General features: G+C 56.7%; 1 protein-coding gene across 1 annotated transcript in view; it reads right to left on the bottom strand.

The window, feature by feature from the left end:
* Positions 1-19,919, bottom strand: part of COQ8A (coenzyme Q8A) — a 32,269-nt gene extending 12,350 nt beyond the window's left edge. The window contains exons 1-2 of the mRNA XM_069484517.1: positions 19,812-19,919; positions 1,785-1,970 (exon numbers count right to left, since the gene is read on the bottom strand). Of these exons, the coding sequence (XP_069340618.1) occupies positions 1,785-1,961 (177 nt within the window). The 5' untranslated portion in view covers positions 1,962-1,970; positions 19,812-19,919. The remainder of the gene's footprint in view (positions 1-1,784; positions 1,971-19,811) is intronic.

Raw genomic sequence — 19,919 nt, 5'->3', positions numbered from 1 at the left:
GGACCAGGCCTGGCTGTCCCTGGGAGCTCGGGGTACAGGGACAGGGGTGCAGGGGATCTACGGTGTTTTCTTTGTGGCCGTCACCGAGGCCTGACCTTTGCACCCAGGTCCTTTTTACTTCTGAACCAGGAGTGACCTTGAGTGACTTCCTGACCCTGCTCTGCCACTTCCTCATCTGAAAATAGGGCTCCCCATCGTCACGGAGTCATGTGGGCCACAGGGCGGGGGAGACAGTGCCAGGGAGGCTACAGTTAGAGCAGCGCCGCCTTCCAGAGGGAGCCCGAGGCCTGAATTCCTGGCTCAGCCGACATGGGTCACCCAGTCCAGGGCCCACGCGCTGCCCGCAGCCCCCACAGAACATCCAACGGGAAATAACGGCTCCTCGCTGGAAAAGGCACCAAACGAGGCGGCGGAGGCCACAGGCAGCCTCAGCAGCGGGAGGGCACGAGCAGGGCGTCCTGGCCAGGAGCAGGACAAGGAGTCCGGTCCTGTCACGTAACGGAGTCAGCGTCTCGCAGCAAACTGCTTAGTCTCAGTTTCCTCTGAGAAACGGGGAAGCATCGGGCCTGTCCCCGTCCCAGGACAGCGGCGAGGCTCAGAGATCACAGGGACAAAGACTTCCGAAGCCCAAGGCACACGTGTGCCATGAGAGTCGCCGTGTCCGAACTGGATCCTCACGGAGCAGGAGGGGAGGGTCCGGGGACCCGAGACTGACCAGAGGCCTGGGGGCTGTGGTGGCCTCATGGCCCGGAGGAGCACTGTGACCTCTGTCCAGGTCGGCCAACCGCAGGGCAGAGCCCCTGTAATGCAACTTCCAACATGCACGTGCCCACGCACACATACACACGCATGTGAACACACACACATGTACACACACATGTGAGCACCCAAACGTGCACACGCCCTTCCGCATCCCCTCGGACTGTCAGGGAAGTTGCTGGGGACACCGTGGCGGGCAGCGCTCCGGTGTGGCCAGCCCTGTGTGCACGGGCCTCGCCAGCACTCGTCTGTGCTTAAAACCCCCCCGGGTGTGAGACGGCGAGGCTTCCTGCAGGTGATCTCCCCCCCACGGCGTGAGGGGCGGGAGAGGCCGGAGGTGACGCTGTCCCCGGCAGGGCTGTGCCAGCTGCCAACCTGGGAAGGAGCAGAGCCCCCCCGTCAGGTGCCCAGAGACCCTCAGCAAAACGAGGGAGAGAACAAGGCCAGGCCCTGGCGGAGATCCGCAGACCAGGGGGAAGAGCCCTCGAAGGCTAAGCCAGGCTGACGGTGGCCCTTTAGGGACTGCATGTGTGTGTCCCCTAAATTCACCTGTGGCAACCCAGCCCCAGCTCCTGGGTGATATGGGGGTGGGGGCGTCTGGGGTATTCAGTCAGGAGGGCGGAGCCCTCCTCAGGGGATTAACGTCCTTCTAATCGGGGCCCCAGAGCGCGGCCTTGCCCCTTTCCGCCAGGTGAGGACACAGCGAGAAGGCGCCCATCTATGAATCAGAAACGGGCCCTCCCCAGACACCAAATCTCCCAGGGCCTTAATCTTGGACTTTCCAGCCTCCAGAACTGTGAGAAAGAAACATTTGTCATTTAAGCCACCAGTCTATGGTATTCCGTTACCATAGCCACAGCCTCACACGGGGACAGTGGGACACATCGGTGGGGGGGGGGGCTCCCTGTCCTGGGCACAAGGAGACCAGCTGCCACGGTCACGCCCCCTGGTCTCACCAAGAGCTCCAGGTCAAGCTCTCTTCCCGCCAGCACCCCCCTCCCCCGCCGCCTGGCCGGGCTCCTTACCTGCGCCCTCCCCAGGAACGCGCCCACCTGCTCGGCAGCCGTGGACTGCAGGGCCCTGGCCGCCAGGAGCAGCTCCCCGCCGAAGCCCCAGTGCTGCAGATGGGTCTCCACGGCCGCCTGCGTCAGCTTGGCCAGGCCTTTGGCCACCATGATGGCGTCCCCCAGCATGGCAGCCATCCTTCGGGGCTGGAAGAGAGGAGGCTGGGTGAGGGCAGGCTCCACGCCACACCGGCCAACCCACACCCTCCCACTCCACGCCAAACCCCGGGCAGAAGGCCATCTGGTTTTCCCACTGATGTCCCTTCCGATCCAGGCTGACTAAAAGGAGAGGGCCCGGGGCTCCAGGGAGACTCCAGGTGACCCCAGTGCTGCAGGGGCACAGGCAGGACGAGAGACCGTGGAGTCGCCACTTCCTACCTGGCCTCACACCGCCCTGTGGGAAACCCGAGGCACAGAGGCAGGGTGGTCTGCAGCAGAGCCGGGCCGTTGAGTGGGGGCAGAGACTCCTCGTGCAGTGCTCTGCCCTCTGGACCAAGACCATACGTCGGGGTGGGCGCATCCTGCTCCCAAAGCATCTCGAGGCCATGCTATTCCGACCCGAACCCACGGAGACCGGGGCTGCCCGTCCCTTCCCAGCCGCTGCCCAGTGACAGACCCAGGGACAGCCAGAGCCCCTTCCCACCACCCCCTCCCCCTCCCCCCGTCAGCCACCCTCAGCTTCAGCCGCTCTCCACGCCGGTGTTTGCAGACTGAGTCTGGACCCGCAGCGCAGCCAGCTCGGGAGGGTCTAACCAGCTCCCCGAGCAAATGACCGACGACACGGAGTGACAGGCAACGGAAGCGTCAGGAGCGCCGTGGGTAGGACGGTCACGTGAAATTTGTTTTCCCCTTGGTTGTGTGTGTCGTTCTCTCTCTATTGGGTCCCAATGTAAAATGCGTTTCTTAACGTAGACCAGGGTCAGAGAAGCTGAAAGCCACCACGCACGGACACTGGTCACAGCCACACACACTGGTCACAGGCGTGGCCCAGCAGGAGGGAGGGGACAGCCGCAGAGATGACTCCTGGGATGTGATCTTGTCCCATTAATTAGTAGCAGCTCAGACGGGGAAGGCCATGTACGGGCACTGGCGGGTCCCTCACCGGAACCCCGGGACTTCTGCAGACGTCAGGCCCCTCCCGCCTGCGCTGCACGGGGACACCCCGGCCACTCCAGGGACCCCTGCAGGAACGGGCTCTGCCCTGGGCACGGGACAAGCTACTCTTACTTAAAAGGAGGAGCCCCTGATGCACGGGGTCCTGGAACTAAAGATGACCGGCCATGAGCGGCCCTCAGAGATCACCTTCACCCCCAGCTGACAGCGGCCACCACACCCTGGCTGGGAGCTTTCCGTACATCTCCTGATCTTCACAGACGGCCTGCTGGCATGGCTGTTACTGACCCCACTTACAAATGGGAAACCAACGCAGAGAGGTTCATAACCGGCCGAGGGCAGGCGGCTCCGGATGGCAGCCGTGGGTCGGACCCCAGCCCTGCTCTGCGCCCGCATCACGCTGCCCCCCGCACGCTCAGCCCGCCAACTCCAAGGCGCTTCCGCAGGGACAGGGCACTGCTCAGGCACAAATGCCTGCACCCCAATCTAAGCCGGGGAGGTTTGGGGACGGTAACTGTACCCTTGAAACAGACGGGAGTCGGGACGGGGCTGGCCCAGCCCTTCCCCTGGTACCACCGCAGACCCGGCTCCACTCTGCGCTCCTGCCCCGCACGGCAAGGAGCAACCAGCCCCACAGAGCGAGCGAGCGTCCAGGACCCGGGCAAGAGCACGTGAAGCTCAAACGGGACTGGTGCCAGCTCCCGACAGCCCTGACACACACGTCACTCACCACGCAGTGTGGGGGTGGGGAGGGAGGAGCGCCCACCAAGGCCACAGAGCGGAGGGAGGGGGGCAGCTTCTCAGAGACATCAGGGACATGCCACGGCAGAGGCAGGGGGACATCTGCTCAGAAGGAGCATCCACGACACCACACGCCCCAGGGGTCCCCAGAAACAGGCCTTCACCCGGCTCATCTCTAAACCCAACCCAGATAACCAAGACAGGAGTCTTCCACAGCCGCAAGCTGGAAAATTCCAAATGCCTGACGTCCAGTCTTCCTCAGAACTTCCCCCTAAGATCTATTAATATTTAATTCAGACTTTGTTTTTTTGGCTTAAAACTATTAATCCTCCAGAATTTTCCATCCAGGTTATCATAACCACATACTAAAGTTTCACTACACACCACACCCTGTGAACTCCCAGTGACCTCCCAGTAAACTCCCATTGGTACCCAGTCTCCCCCTAGAGACCGGGCACCAGGTCCGGGGAGGAAAGACGGCCGGAGCCAGCTCCCCTGGCAGGAGGGGCCTGACCACGTGCAAACAGCACCCCAGAAACATGCTCTTACCTGCAGACTGGGAGGCCAGACCTGTTTTTCTCGAACCGATACACACAGTTGGCCAGTAAACATGTGTTGCTAATAAATAGTCTGTCGTTTGTGAGATTAACACATGGATGGGCATTTCAAACCCACAGCCTGCACTCACCCGCCTTTGGCAAATATACCGACTTACTGTGCGGGGGCCACACCCAGACCCCTCACCCTACACCGTGAACTGTGCACACCCTCGTCAACACCAGGGACTTTTCTTCACAGACAGGGTCTCACTCTGTCACCCAGGCAGGAGTGCAGTGGAGTCATCATAGCTCACTGCAGCCTCAAACTCCTGGGCTGAAGCGATCCTCCTGCGTCAGCCTCCCAAGTACCTGGGACTACAGGTGCGCACCACCATGCCGGGCTTAACACAGGGTACTGCTCTGCAAGGGAGTCTCTGCCCTCAGAGGAGTAGAGAGGAGGGAGGGGGAACCACCACCAGAGGGAAGTATTTTTCCAGAACTTTTCTGACCTTCCATTTTCAAAACTTGGGTCTCAAAAACCCGACTTCTAACGCACCACGATCCCAACATGATTCAGAATTCAACTCTCCTGAAACCTCGCTGCAAATCCGCTCCAGGAATGCACCCAGGACCAGGCACTTAGCTACACCGGGAAGCAATTTCATCATGATTTTAAACAAATAGAACTAAACGCCCCCAAACACATTTGATGCACAAGTTAAAAACCCTCCCGACACCACGGTTTCATCCTCAAGTACTGGAGCCATCGATACACTCAGCCCCCCTCCCCCACCTCGTGCGCTGGCCCTGAGCTTTCCAGGGTGTCACCTGGGAGGAACACAGAACCGGAGGTTCGGCTCCTTGCCCGTTAGGTAGGGAAGCCTCCTGCAGGCCTCAGCGCCTGCCTGCTCTCCCCTGAGGAGTGGAAAGCTCCGGGTGACCACACATTAACAAACAGGGGGGTGGGGGACAGACACCCACACTGGCAGGGCCTACTAGCTAGGTACTATATCCAAATGTCACCCAGTTGTCCCTCCAGCACACGCTGGCTGACGTCTGCCCCGCGTGCTCTGGGCTAGTCCCCGCAGGTCCTGGGTGAGCCTGCCCTGGCCCCGGGGGTTCATGGCTGCAGCCGCACGTAGACACCTGTGTCTGTAATGGGCACAGGTGCCAGGGAGACGGCCGGACGCCAGCTCCGCCACCCCCAGAAGCTGACACGGAGCGCGCTGCTCGGCAGGGGAGGGCTCTGGGCGGCCCACCAGGCCCCTCTTCCGGCCCTGACGTGCTCAACTGCTACAAAGGAAGTAAATATTGTCTAGAGAGATAAACAAACGCAGCTTCCCACCCCAGGGACAGAGACTGAAGAACTGGGCGTCCCCTGCCACGTGAGGACGTTTTCCTGTCGAACCTTCACTCTGACCTTCCCAAAAAGCTTTGCAGAGACGCCGTCCCGCGCACGCTGGGGACTCCGGACTCGGGCCTGCCACCTACACCTTAGCTGGACACTGGGGCGTGGGGACCTTCAAATCTGGTCTCCAAAACTAAAAACCACCAAGGGGTGCGTCCCTGGCCGGACACAAGATGTGTCCGCAGGAAAATGAGCTGCGCTCTTTCAAAAAAGCCAACGGGCAACCCTGGCAGACAGAAAGCAAACAAAGGCACCACACACCGTCCACCCCAGACCCACGTGGTGGGGAAAGTTTTACCCCGAGGAGAGGATTCCCACACGCACCCAAGTCCCCCCTTCACAGCCAGGACTCACCCCCTGTTGCTCATCCCCTCTGCGACAGTCGGCCGGGACCACGTGTGGATTCACCACGCAGTGGCTCAAGCCCCTTTGTAACGACAGTGCTGCACCAAAGACCAGCTCCTGCCCGGGCAAAGCAGTGGTGTCTGTGTCCCCAGAAGCCAAGGGTCCACCCCCCTCTGGTCTCTCCCTAGTCACACCTGCCACTGAAGCCTTGGGGGCTGGTATAAGAAGTCAAAAGCAAGTGGCACAGAAAGCCCTTTGTTCTGGGGACTGTGTGAAGCGGGGCAGAGTCCACACGGAGCAGCCTTCTTGAGGGCAGCTCCCCCCAGCCACCTGCTGCAAGCCCAGCACCCCACCTCCCACGGGCCCCTCAAGCTCAGCATGTCCCAAACTGACTTCACCACTCCTACCCCACCCTCCCAGGGCTCCCACCCTGAGGAATGCTGCTCCCACCTGCCCTGGACCATCTGATGCTCCCACCTGGGCCACGCAACAGCCCCCAACTGCCACTGGGCCCCCAGCCTCGCTCCTGCTGGTGCAGTCCCTGGGCCGTGGTCAGAGCCAGCACTTTGGAAGGAAAAATCCTGGCCAGGCTCAATGGCTCCCACCTGTAATCCTAGCACTTTGGGAAGCCGAGGCGGGAGGACAGCTTGAGGCCAGGAGTTCAAGACCAGCCTGGGCAACACAGCAAGACCCTGTCTCTACAAAAAAAAAAAAAAGAAGAAGAAAGAAAAATTAGCCAGGCGTGGTGGCACATGCCTGTAGTCCCAGCTACTTGGGAGACTGAGGCAGGAGGATCTCTTGGGCACAGAAGTTGGAGGCCATAGTAAGCTGTGATGACACCACTGCACTTTAGCCTGGCGACAGAATGAGACTCTATCTCAAAACAATAAAAATTAAAGGAAAATCCTATCAAATCACTCCCAGGCATTGTGCCTGCTCCAGGGTCCCTAAGGGGCTGGAAGAACCTTCATGACCTGCCTCTTTCCTGTCCCCCCAACCCTACACTTGCCACGTTCCCCCAACTCCGGCCCGGCCACCCCATTCTGGAACCCAGAGGGGCTTCTTCCTGCTCACCTGTGCACACGGAGCCCACGCCCTCTCTTCCTCACGGGTCTTAGTGCAGACATCACCACTCCGGGGAAGCCTTCCCCAACCCGGCCCCGGTACCCTGTGCCCCCCAGGGCGGCAGTGAAGAGGCTCTGAATCTGCCTGTGTAAACTGTCCCTCTCCCCGACCAGGCGTCAGCCACGGGACAAGGACTGCATCTGTCTCCCCCTCTGTCTCTCCAGTGCCCACCACGGTGCTCGGCACAGAACAGACAGGTAATAAACATTTGTTACATGAAATGAACTCAGCTGGTCCCTCCACGGTTCGAGAACGCCTGCCATTCCGGAACTGCCTCACCCCTGCTCGAACCACCTGGGAGACTAGTTAGAACCCAGCGTGCTGAGCCCCGCAATCTCCGATTCTGTAGGTCCAGGGTGGAGTCTGGGAATCTGGATTTCCAGCAAGTTCCCAGGTACTGCTGACACTGCTGTCTCAGGACCTTAAGAACCCCAGTTCTGGAGGGAGAGAGCGAAAAGGAGCCCACGTGTGAGGCCAGGCAGGAAGTCTCCAGCAAGGCCCCTTCCTAAGAGTCTCCACCTGCTACCCTCTCTCAGAAAGTCTGGCTTTGCCCTTAAGCAGAAATTCTTCCACCTGCCCCTTCTTTGTCCATTATTCCTTCAAGAAACTGAAAAAAGAAATCCAAAGCAAATGAGCTTAAAGACACCGACCCACCGTGCCAGCCCCAAGGGCTCTCAAGACTGTCACTCCCAGCACACTTTGGCAAGGACCGTGTTGTGATCTCCGGGAGGCCCTGGGGAACAGGCAAGTGGCCTTCTGTCCCCTCCCCGCCACAAACAGCCTTTTGACTTTGGGCGCGAATATTCCCACCTTCTGGCCTCCATGAGCACAGAAATGTTCCCTTACATCCTTGACATTTTTCCTTTTTTTCACTCTTTGAAAGATGAAACAATTGACTGTTTCCTCCAAGGACTCAGAAGCACGTATGTGTCGGGGAAAGACTTAAACTTCCGCACCAAAATCCATGAATTTGTGTGGCTTTGGCCTTCACCTCGGCCTTTCAAGTCACACACAGGGACCGTCACTCAAATCTCCCAGGCAACGCCGGGCTTCCATCTAGGGAGGTCCTGAAACATCCTCCCGTGCTGCCGATTTCCAAAGGCGACTGAGCGTGACAAGAACCCGGGGGAAGAGAAGGAGAAACAGCGCCCACCCGCCCCTGCCAGCGAGCCCGGGCCGGCCCGCGGAGCGGAGCCTCCGCCACGGGGCAGGCACTGAAGGGGGGCCCAGGCTGCCCTCAGCCGCCGCAGCCCCACGTGGCACATCTGCCACGGAGGTCCCTTGCCCCTCCTCCCCCCCAGGCCAGCCTGCCTGGCGACTATGCCAGAATCCCACCAAAACCTGTCAAATTGCATTTCCTTGAAAACGGATGTGTGTGATAATTCGGCCACAAGGATGTAAAAGTCACAACGTTGTCCAAGCGTGGTCAGCTGAACAGTGGCACAGCCACAGGAGGGAAGGCCAGACCGCCATTTAGCATGACACCGTGAGAGGTGCCTAGTGACAAATAAAGTGTAGTATATATTCCCATGTGGGAAAAAAAGCAGGTCAAAACCAGCGTCACCTACCCTTCCTTTTGCAGGGAGGAAGGAGGAAGGTGACAGAGAGAGCGTCTGGGTGGCGGGATGACAGGTCTTCACGCCTTTAAGCTTTCTACAAAGAACACATACTCCTCTTACAACAGAAAACACATTCTATAAAAATAGTCTTAAATATCTTTTGTTAAAGTAAGAGAAACTAAGCAAGTGCACTAATGCGTAATTTTTAAGAACTGTTCCCCACGTCTTAAGCGCCTGTCCAGGGCAGGATGGGCAGCGGGGTCAGGCGCATCCGAGAGCCATAAATGCTGCTGCTCCCGCCCTGGTGTCACCACCGTCCTTCGTCAGAAGACAACTGTCCCTCACAGGCCACCAGGCAGATAGGACACGGCCACCCGGCTTGGGCAGAGAGGCCCCCACTGTTCTTCTCAGCAGAGTGGTGGGAAAATCACCTGCCCAGGCCGACTGCCCGCCTGCCTTCCCCAGTGTGGCCCCTGCGTGGAAAGATGCAAATAATTAATGGGTGCTTGCCACCCCCCCAAGAAAAACCCAAGACCCTAATTTAGAATTATGTAAGAAGTGAAGTGACCACATTTTCTGGACCAAAAATTAAGACACGTAATAGGACTAGTGTCCTTCTAGGGCAGGGCTCAGCAAACCGCAGTTCTCCGGCCACATGCAGCCCCGCTGCCTGCTTGTAAATAAAGTCGAATTGGAACACGGCGGCTCATTCCCTTCCACGCGTACGGTCCACGGCTGCTGGGTTTTGGCTACGAGAGCGGAGTTCAGGAATTGCAAAAGAGACCTATGGCCCATGAAGCCCAAAATGCTTACTGTCTGTCAATGGAGTAAAATATAACAACTGTCCCAGGAAGTCTGGAAGGTCACCAGAGTTGGATGCGAACAGCCCAGCAAGGCTGCGGTTGGGGCGAGCTCTGCTCCGGCCCCCGAGACAGACACGCAGCTGCTCACCACCCACAGCTCTCGGGTGGGGGCCAGACCCAGGAAGGGGCTCTGTTTGGGCCACATTTTACTGGAATGTCCAGGGCAGGGTGGATTCTAAGTGCTGCTCATGAAGGGAGGGAGAGGGTGTCCGATGCCAACTTCCTGTGCATCTGTCCCCCTCCTCCTGCCGTTCCAGGAGGCTCACGGCCACAACTGCTGTTGGAGGAGGCACAGACGCGGACAGGCCGGCGGACGGGGGTGTACACTGTGCCCCCCCCCCCGAAGCCCACACAGACCCCTCTTGACCGGGAGGCGCCGGTGGCCTCCTGGTGGCCACACAGGCTGGCCTGTCTGCCCTGGTGGAGAGGTCTGAGCTTCTGTTTGCCGCAGACCCCACTCGGGTCTGTCCCCACAGCCCCTGGGACGAGCCGGTGGGGCTGTGCCTTGGAAGGAGTTTCCAGGCCTCCAGTTGTCTTTTAGGCCAAGGACGTCACAGTCCCTTGGAAGCCGCTTCTGGACGACTGGTTTCGTTCTCGGAACTGTTTACAAACACACACCAGAGCACGCTCTGACACACCCCCCAGCGAATGTAACCAATTCCTCAGAGGTTTTTGTTTTTTGAGGAGTGAACCAGCAGCACACCGCAAGGATGATAACTACAGCTGCTTTTATGGACAGTTTAGTACATGCCAGGCTCTGTGCTCACGTTCTACTTAGCACAGAGATGTGCATCTCAATCATTTTTTTTTTTTTTTTTTTTTTTTTGAGACAGAGTCTCACTTTGTTGCCCGGGCTAAAGTGAGTGCCATGGCGTCAGCCTAGCTCACAGCAACCTCAAACTCCTGGGCTTAAGCGATCCTACTGCCTCAGCCTCCCGAGGAGCTGGGACTACAGGCATGTGCCACCATGCCCGGCTAATTTTTTCTATATATATTTTAGTTGTCCATATAATTTCTTTCTATTTTTAGTAGAGACGGGGTCTCGCTCTTGCTCAGGCTGGTCTCGAACTCCTGACCTTGAGCGATCCACCCGCCTCGGCCTCCCAGAGTGCTAGGATTACAGGCGTGAGCCACCGCGCCCGGCCCTCAATCATTTTTAATTTTGGACGCAGGGTCTCACTCTGTCACCCAGGCTGGAGTGCAGTGGCCCTATCATAGCTCACTGTAACCTCCCAACTCCTGGGCTCAAGTGATCCTCCTGCCTCAGCATCCCAAGTAGCTGGGACTATAGGCACATGCCACCATGCCCAGATATTTTTAAATGTATTTTTTGTAGAGATGAGGTTTTGCTATGTTGCCCAGGCTGGACTTGAACTCCTGGCCTTGAGTGAGCCTCCCGCTTCTGCCTCCCAAAGCACTGGATTACAGGCATGGGCCACCGCGCCCAGCTTGATTTTTGACAGGTACCATTATTATGCCCATTTTACAGAGGAGGGAGCTAAGGCACAGAGAGGTTAAGTAATATATCCAAAGTCACACAGCTTGTATCAAGTAAAGCTGGGATCTGCATCCACCACGGCTCAGGAACTAGGCAACCCATTTAACAGGTGAGAGGAGAAAACAAGCAAAAGCGTGTGTTTTTGACGTCCCAGACTGCAAGCCTCCATTCTCCATCCAGTGGGAGATTAAGACATTCTCAGGGACCCGGAGCGTGTTGCCCTGTGGTGGGCAGCGGCTAGGGGTGGGGGGGATACAGAAGCAGCAGAAGGCAGAGTTCCAGCCTTGATGACAGCCCCGAGAGGGACTTGACGCTGTGATCAAGCCCGCAGGGGCCCAGTGCTCCGAGGCGCAGGCCACGCTGAGGGTCCCAGGCACCCTCTCCTCCCTGTGGTGAGAAAACGGAACCCATCACACACAGGCTTTAGGTGCCAACCAGCCAAGCATGCGGTCCTGATGGCAACCTTGTTTTCCGACTAAAATCCCACCAAAGTTTTCTGCTTAAAATATTTAAAGATATTCGGCTCCGGAAGTGATACCAGCAATATGGTAAAGATGCTGTGAGGTTGGGTGACCCGGGTTCGAATCCTGACTCTATCATTATCTTGCCAGTGCGATCTAAGTCGTGTAAGCGTAGCCTTGCGCCTCAGTTTCCTCATCTGTTCTTGGAAAGGATTAGATTAGATAATCCATGTAACAGCATTTAACGCATACAGCAGGTGCTCAAAAACCACTAGTTAACATGATTATCATTATTCTTGCAAACACACAGACACTCTGCAATGAAGTTCAGACGTGGGGAGACCAGAGGGAGCATGAATGAGATCTTCTGGATAATCCTTCTATTTATAGCCCAGGTCTCCCTGCCGGGTACAGTATCACGTCTGAGTCAGGCTGGGCTGGGGGAGGACAGCGTGGCCCTCTCTCGGGACCAGGGCAGTTTGTCCAGCACTGTGGTGTGAGGCATCGTTCGGGAGAGGCAGTCTAGCGTGCTGGCAGCCTGCGTGAAAACAAGCGGCACAAAAACACCTGCGGATATTCCTTACCACGCTTTTTTTTTTTTTTAAATAGAGACAGGGTCTCACTCTGTCACCCAGGCTGCAGGCTGGAGTGCAGTGGTGTGATCCTAGCTCACTGTAACCTCGAACCCTATGCTCAAGCGATCTCTGGCCTCGGCCTCCCACGTAGCTGGGACTACAGGCACACACACCACCATGCCCAGCTAATGTCTGCAGAGACAAGATTTTCCTATGTTGCTCAGGCTGGTCTCAAACTCCTGGACTCAAGTGATCTGCCCACCTCGGCCTCCCAAAGTGCTGGGATTACAGGTGTGAGCCACTGAGCCCGGCCTGCCTGTCACTTTATATGACTTCTAATCCGTACGACAACTTAGTGAGGTACTGTCATCCCCACTCACTGACAGGATGATTCATGCTTATCAAAGTTAGGAAATCTCCTCTGAGTTCCAAAGCCGTCCGATGCTGACCATCTGTGCCTGACCCCAGGCCCCAGCCCCTTCTTCTAACTGCCTGGGAAGCTGAGAGACAGCAGATAAGAAACCTGCCCCAAATCAATTAACTTTTTTCTTTTTCGTCAATAGTCACTCATCAGGAGATATGAACAAGGTTTATACCTCTGTCCACCCGGTTGCAGAAAATTATGAGTCATAGAAACCCTGGAGCCAGCTGGGCTCTCAAAGGCCAGCTGGCCAAACTCGCCACTCCGGAAATTTCCTCAGCTTAGCAGGGCTGAGGGCATGATACTTCTCCTGACCAGCGATCCCACCCAGCAAAGGCGAAGCTTGGTTCTGAGCCAGCTTGGCATCAGACACAAAGGGCAGAAGGAGGCAGAAGCCCCACTGAAGACCACCTCTGGGTATGCAAGAGCAAGGAGGAGCCCGGGCCCTCAGTCTTGCCACGCTGACACCCAGCACCAGCCTTCATGAGCATCACCTCCAGATGCCACACAGGCCGGTACGGACACTTGCACACGTCACCGCAAAGAGGTTAAATTAACATGTTCTACCACTGAGGTTACAGGCAACCCTCCGGCACCACACGTCTATGCAAAACCCCAACAGCTTTTAAACCCAGTGAGTTAACACAGACAAGGGACAACCCTAGACACACAACTACACGCACATTTCTCTAAATGACAAGGTGATGACAGGCCCCAGGAGAGACGGCTGTCACCTTGCTGCTCTCCACTCTCCCTAGTCCATAGAGCTGAGGCTGCGGGCCACCAGGGCCCTCACTGTGGCCCCGAGGCAGCTTTGCGGCTTTACCTCCCAACACCTCCCTCCATGCCCCACGCTCCAGCCAGGACGGACCTCCCCCAACACACACACTCACACGCACGCACACACATGCACACATGCATACATACGTGCACACACTTGCACCTGCACGCATGCATGTACACACGCATGCACACACGCACACACATGCATATGCGCACACACATGCACACCACATGCAGACACACAAGCACAGGTTGTTCTACTTCCATATCCTGCTCCCTGCCCCTGGAATACTATCTCCCCTGCTGGAGTCTCACCCACACTGCTGGGCTGTTCACACCCCTCATGCTCAAATCACCTCCTCTCCTCTAAACTCCCTCATCTCCTAATGGCCTCGGGTCACTTCACGATGCCCTGTATGACCCTGTGTGCACCTGTCCCATCACCCTTACCACGCGGTAAGCGCCTGGAGAGCGCAGACCGCTCTTTCCCAGTCTGTATTCCCCACGGGGTCTGGCACTGTGCCTCGCACACGCCAGGAGTTTAATGCCCGTACGAGTCCCTGAGGCAGGGGCCCAGGCACCCGGGGTGTTCCCAGCTTGCCAACCTCCCTCATCTAGAGCCCAGGGCTGAAGGGACAACCAGGGGTGCAGAGCCGAGCACCAGGGAAACCTGAACCCCGCCCCCGCACGTCCTGGCGGTGATGGCAACACCCCCTTCTTAAAGAGTAATTTTTACGGGAGCAAAGCCAGGTGGGTTTCCAGCCGGCTCCGTGATCCTGCCCGCGGGGGGCACGCGGACACGGGGAGGAAGGCCAGGGTGCCACCGCCGCTGCTGCTGCCTCTGCTTCAGCCCACGCCTTGTCCACGGAGGGAGGAAAGCCAGCGGGCGGCTGCTCTAGGAAGGCCATCCTGCCCTGCCCGCTCCCGGGGCAGCGAGCACCACAACTTATTTCTCACTCTCAGGCAGACTGGAGGTGTTTGCTCAAGCGCCCGTCCAACAGTAACTCGCCGGCAGTCAACCCACCCTTCACTTTCACCCGCTCCCGGCCAGCGTCGGCGCCAGACGGAAACTGTGCCACCAGGCAGCAGGCGCTGGGCTTGACCCCGGCTCGGAGCTTTCCCGGAACGCTGCTTTCCACACGAACAGCGCCGACCACCCAGCCCTGTGGACAGCACCAAGGGTGCCACCAGGTCCTCGTTCCCCGACACCACACAAATGTGACTGACGAGGGCTGACAGGGAGGCCACCCACCACGTGTGGCCTCGGGCACACCGGTTCTCCTTTGGGGCCTGTGTTCCCTCTTTCCCTCGTGGACGCATGAGGTGACTGACCTAGGTGATCGCTAGTTCCCAGACACCGGACACGGCTGTCTGTCCCCGGAGCACAGATCATCCACAAGCGAGCATGCCGCAGGGCTATTCTGAAAACCGGGAAGTAATGCGGTCTGGAAACCCCAACTCTCAAAAAAATTGGGAACTGAACCTTCTAGACATTCTGTGAAAACAGCCAGAGATGGAGGCCGACCCCCTCCGGGGGTGAGACGTGGAAAGCCTGCAGCCTCCCTCTCAGCACACACGCTTCTGGAAAAATCCACTGGCTGGTACAGAGGCAGGGGGAGGAAAAGGGGACTGGCCCTTTCCATACAACCAGGAACACCTCCCTGCCTCCCTTCTGCACGCGCACACGCGTGCAGACACACACACACGTGCGCACACTCTCTCACACACACACACTCTCACATGCACACACTGTCACACACGCACACACACTCACACGCACGTGCACACGCGTGCAGACACACACACGCACACATGCACACTCTCACATACACACACACTCTCACATGCACACACCGTCACACACGCACACTCTCACACACACACTGTCATACATGCACACACACACACATGCACTCTCACATACACACACTCTCCCTCACACGCACTCTCACACGCACACTCTCACACTCTAACACACACTGTCACACACTCACACATACTGTCACACATGCACATTCTCACATACTCTCTCACACACGCACACGCACTCTCACATGCACACACAGTCACACATGCACACTCTCACACGCACACTGTCACACACTCACACACACTGTCACACACATGTGCACTCTCACACACACGCACACTCTCACATACACTGTCACACACACGCACACTCTCACATACACTGTCACACACGCACACTCTCACATACACTCTCACACACACGCACACTCTCACATACACTGTCACACACTCACACACACTGTCACACATGCACATTCTCACATACTCTCTCACACACGCACACGCACTCTCACATGCACACACAGTCACACACGCACACTCTCACACGCACACTGTCACACACTCACACACACTGTCACACACATGTGCACTCTCACACACACTCTCACATACACTGTCACACACGCACACTCTCACATACACTCTCACACACACGCACACTCTCACATACACTGTCACACACTCACACATACTGTCACACATGCACATTCTCACATACTCTCTCACACACGCACACGCACTCTCACATGCACACACAGTCACACACGCACACTCTCACACGCACACTGTCACACACTCACACACACTGTCACACACATGTGCACTCTCACACACACGCACACTCTCACATACACTGTCACACATGCACACTCACATACACTGTCACATATACACACATACTCTCACATATACACTTTCTCATATACACACACCCTCTCACATACATACACTCTCTCTCACACACACACACACACACACACACTCCTTCCCTCACTCCTACCGGGAACAACCAACTCCTCCCAGCACCCTGAGGTCACCTAAGACCCTTCAAGCCCCGCAGCCCACCCTGCCCCTCCCACATTAAGCAGAGGGCCTCCCTCCCTCCACAGCAGACCTCTGTTTCCCCCCAAGTTGGAGGCACTCAGACGTGAGCACCCACAAACTCTTGGCCCCCCCTCTCAGACCCTTCCCCAGCCTCTCGTCCCCATCCCATCTCCTCCTTCCTCCACAAGGACCTTGCCCCGACCTGGTTTTTCTTTAGCCTTGAGTCTCTCCTTTCACAAAAACCTTCCCCCTCCAGCCCATAAACCCACCCTCGGCCCTCCTGCTGACCCTGCACCCCTCAGCCTGTTGACAGGGCCAGCATGGCCTCCCAGCATGGCCTCCCACGGACGAGTGCACGGGTCTCTTTCCTGCTCCCTCAGCACACGAGACGTCTGCGACAGGTGAGGGCTCAAGCCAGGGCCCCACCCCCACCCTGCACCCCCACACTCCCCTCGCCCCGCTCCTCTCTCCTTATCTCCCCCACGTACCGGACCCCCGCCTCCCTGCCATCTGCTCTGTGTCCTGGGCTGCTTCGGCCCCTCCACTCTCCCGCCAGGCAGGACCCCCCCAACCACCTAAACCATTTCTAGAACGAACCCCATCAGAGGCCCACGGGCAACTCTAAAGGGGCTCAGGGGAATGTCAGAGGGCAACGGAACTGTTTCATATCCTGATTGTGGTAGGAGTTACACGACTACATGCATTTGTCAAACTGCAAAACTGCACATCAAAAAGGGCAGATTTACGTATGAAAATTATCTTAATAAAAAAGGATGGAAGAAAATAGTCCCACAGGCACCTTAACCCCGTTATATCTAAAACTGACATCACCATCTTCCCCCAACCAGCTTTTCCTCGTCTGAATGATATTTTGAGTAATAACACCATATTCCTGCTCCTCCATCCACTGGAAATCTCAGCCTGTATCCAACCAGTTAGTCTAGAAAATTTTACCTGTAAAGTCTCTTGAATCTGTGCCTTGAGTGAGGGGACTCAGACCACCCTCACTTCTTATAAACCGTCCCCCTGGGCCCCCGCTCCTCCCACATGGGCAATTCGAGAAAGAGCAGGACCCCCAAACTCCCCACTCCCACCAGCTCCCCTTTCCACGGGCTCCCCCAAGGTCCTGGCTGTGGTTTAACAGGAATGCCGGAACAATTTCCACACGCCACTGTCAAATCAAGACAACTCTCTATCTAAATATTCCTGTCTAATTTTGCACACAGCTCTTGTTTCAACTGACAGAGATAATGACTCAGTGTCCATGGTTCTTGATGGAAAACTATCCAGCCAAGTTTTGAGCTTCCCAAGAATAGCCTTCTTTAAACTTCTCTTCAAGAAAGTAGCAGTGACCTTCTCTCCTGATCCTTTTCTGTAGGCAACAAAGCACCCAAAGGACCCCCTAACTGACCAAGGAGGGTTACAGGAAAATCCTGATACATCCCCATAGGGTCAATTAATCTCAAGAAAGGGAAATGTCTGGTATAGCCTTGGGATGTTTTTCCTTGCCTTGGACAATAATCACCGTTTTTTGGCTTTTCTGCGTGCCCATCAGTTTGGGACATAAATTCTGGATTACACTGAAGGTAAAATCTAGACTCAGAAGTAAAGCCTTTCTCTAAACACACACACAAAAAAGACTCTTTGGTGAATAGATTGACCAAAGCAAAAAGAAAAAGAAATGGCTCACTCTCTTTGACGTTGATACTTCAATCAACTACAAAAGAACTCCACAAATTACACACGTGTCCGTGCTGCACCACTACCTTCCTGGAGGGGCAGAGAATACATGCAAATGTGCACACATGTATGTTTAACATGCAGCCAGACGCTTGCTCCCTGCAGACGCAGGCCTGGCCCCCTCCCACATCATAAGACACAGAAGATGTCTGAGCAAAAAGTGAGGATGAATAAAACATCACCTTGGAAAAACCGACGGTGAATAACTGAATTGGACTTTCTGCTAGAATTCAGACAGCTTAAACTTGTCTGTTCATTATCTGCATTTAAAAACTGGCCCATAGTCATTTCATGTGTAAACCCCCAGAGTTTTGCAATGTCCCCTGGACAGAAACTACCAGTCTTCTACTTGTTTAGCACACCCGCCCCGGCCAGTCGCTGCCACACACCCAGTAGGCACAGTAAATGTCCCTGGGCTTCTACCTCCTACCTCTTTACTGCTAGGTTTCGCGTCTGCCCCAGGTGCACAGGTGGGTCCTCTTTAAAGCCCAATCTACACAGCTTTTACCACTGGGTCAGGGCAGGGGGCACAACACTACTCTCTGCCTACCCAGAGGGGTCCCAGGCAGCACGCGTGACCCTTTTTAGAATCTTACCTCAGTGGTTCTCAACCAAGGGTGCCTGTGCCCTCTAGGGAACATGTGGCAATATGTGGAGGCATTTTTGACTGTCGCAACGGCAGGTGGGTGGTGGAGGTGGCACTAGTCTAGTGGCTAGAAGCCTGGGATACTGCTACACTTCCTACAATGCACAGGTCAGGTCCCCTACAACAAAGAATATCAACAGCCGGAGGTTGAGAAACCCTGTCTTAGGTGACACACTGGCTGAGGGAGGTGCACAGACTGCCCAGTTCACTTTTCCTTGCAATAGCCTGAAGTGAGGCCAAAAATCCTAACAATTCTGCACTGTCCGCACTATTTGCAAGGCTGAACGAAACAGAGCCATCACCTGAGCCTTAAAGATGATGCTCCTGTGACCCACTGGCCCCCACTTTTGTCTCTTCTCAGAAGGGCCCTCCTCAAAAGAGTCTCCCAGCAACCCTCCTGCCAGGATGACCCAGTCATCCAAGGCATGACAACTGGCAGGCTGGCATCAATGCATCTTCAAATCCTTTGGCAAGGAGGTAGGTCTGGCAGGACCAGCTCCTCAGTCCTGTCACGTAGACCCAAGACCCAAGTTCTTCTACAGGCTGCAGGCTGGATCCAGGCTGGGAGGCTGCACACAAGCTCCTCACCCTTCAGGAAGCTGACATCGCTCACCCAAATGTCCCAAACACGCAGACCTGCCCCTGCAGCACTCCCAGGTACCTGGGAGAACTGGCCAAGGTTTGGCAGAGGGGGCTGTTGCCCTGTGCCATGAGTGGGAATGTTCCAGGGAAGGGCTCAAATTTAGAGGATTAAGCCCAAACCACTCACAAGATCCCTAGTGTTTGGAGGAAGGGCCAAGGAAAAGCAAATGGAGAAAAGGACCAAGAAGGGTCCCATTTCCCAGGTTCATCCAATACCCAACAGCTGGTGCCAGCTAAGCAAGTCAAAGTTCTTACACAAACCTGCAACCTGGGACGGTTAGAGCCCCAAGACACGGTGCAAGGGGGTTTGGGAGTGAAGAAAAGCATTATCGTGAGAAAGTGAGACAGGAAAGCTGTCCTGGCGACCAAGAGCGGGCGGGCGGGCACCAGGGCTCCGGGCGCGTTCTGGGGACCCAAGGCTCCGCACGCGGCCCTCGTTCCCTCCCCGAGGCAGGGCCGGCAGGCTGCGGTGGGCATGGGGGTGGGAGACGGCTGCAGAGCCCCCACCCTGCACCTGAGGCGCCCACCGCGCCCCGACCCGGCGCTCGCCAAGAGGAAGCCGCGCTGTCACTGGAGGAGAAAGCTAGAAGGACCCAGGCGGGGGTTGAGCCCTGCTCTGGCCGCATCCAGACGGCGCCCGGACACGCGGCGGGCAGGCGGGCAGCAGCCTTACCCGGCTGCAGGAAGCTGGGATCCGCGGTCACCTTCGAGTCGCCTCCACGCGCTCGCCGCTGCGCAGACGCCCGGCACGCGCTCCGGATCTGTTTACCAACTCGCCCGC

Source organism: Eulemur rufifrons, chromosome 11 (genome assembly GCF_041146395.1).
Source record: "Eulemur rufifrons isolate Redbay chromosome 11, OSU_ERuf_1, whole genome shotgun sequence".
Classification (NCBI taxonomy): Eukaryota; Metazoa; Chordata; class Mammalia; order Primates; family Lemuridae; genus Eulemur; species Eulemur rufifrons.
This window is presented reverse-complemented; position numbering and strand designations above follow the sequence as displayed.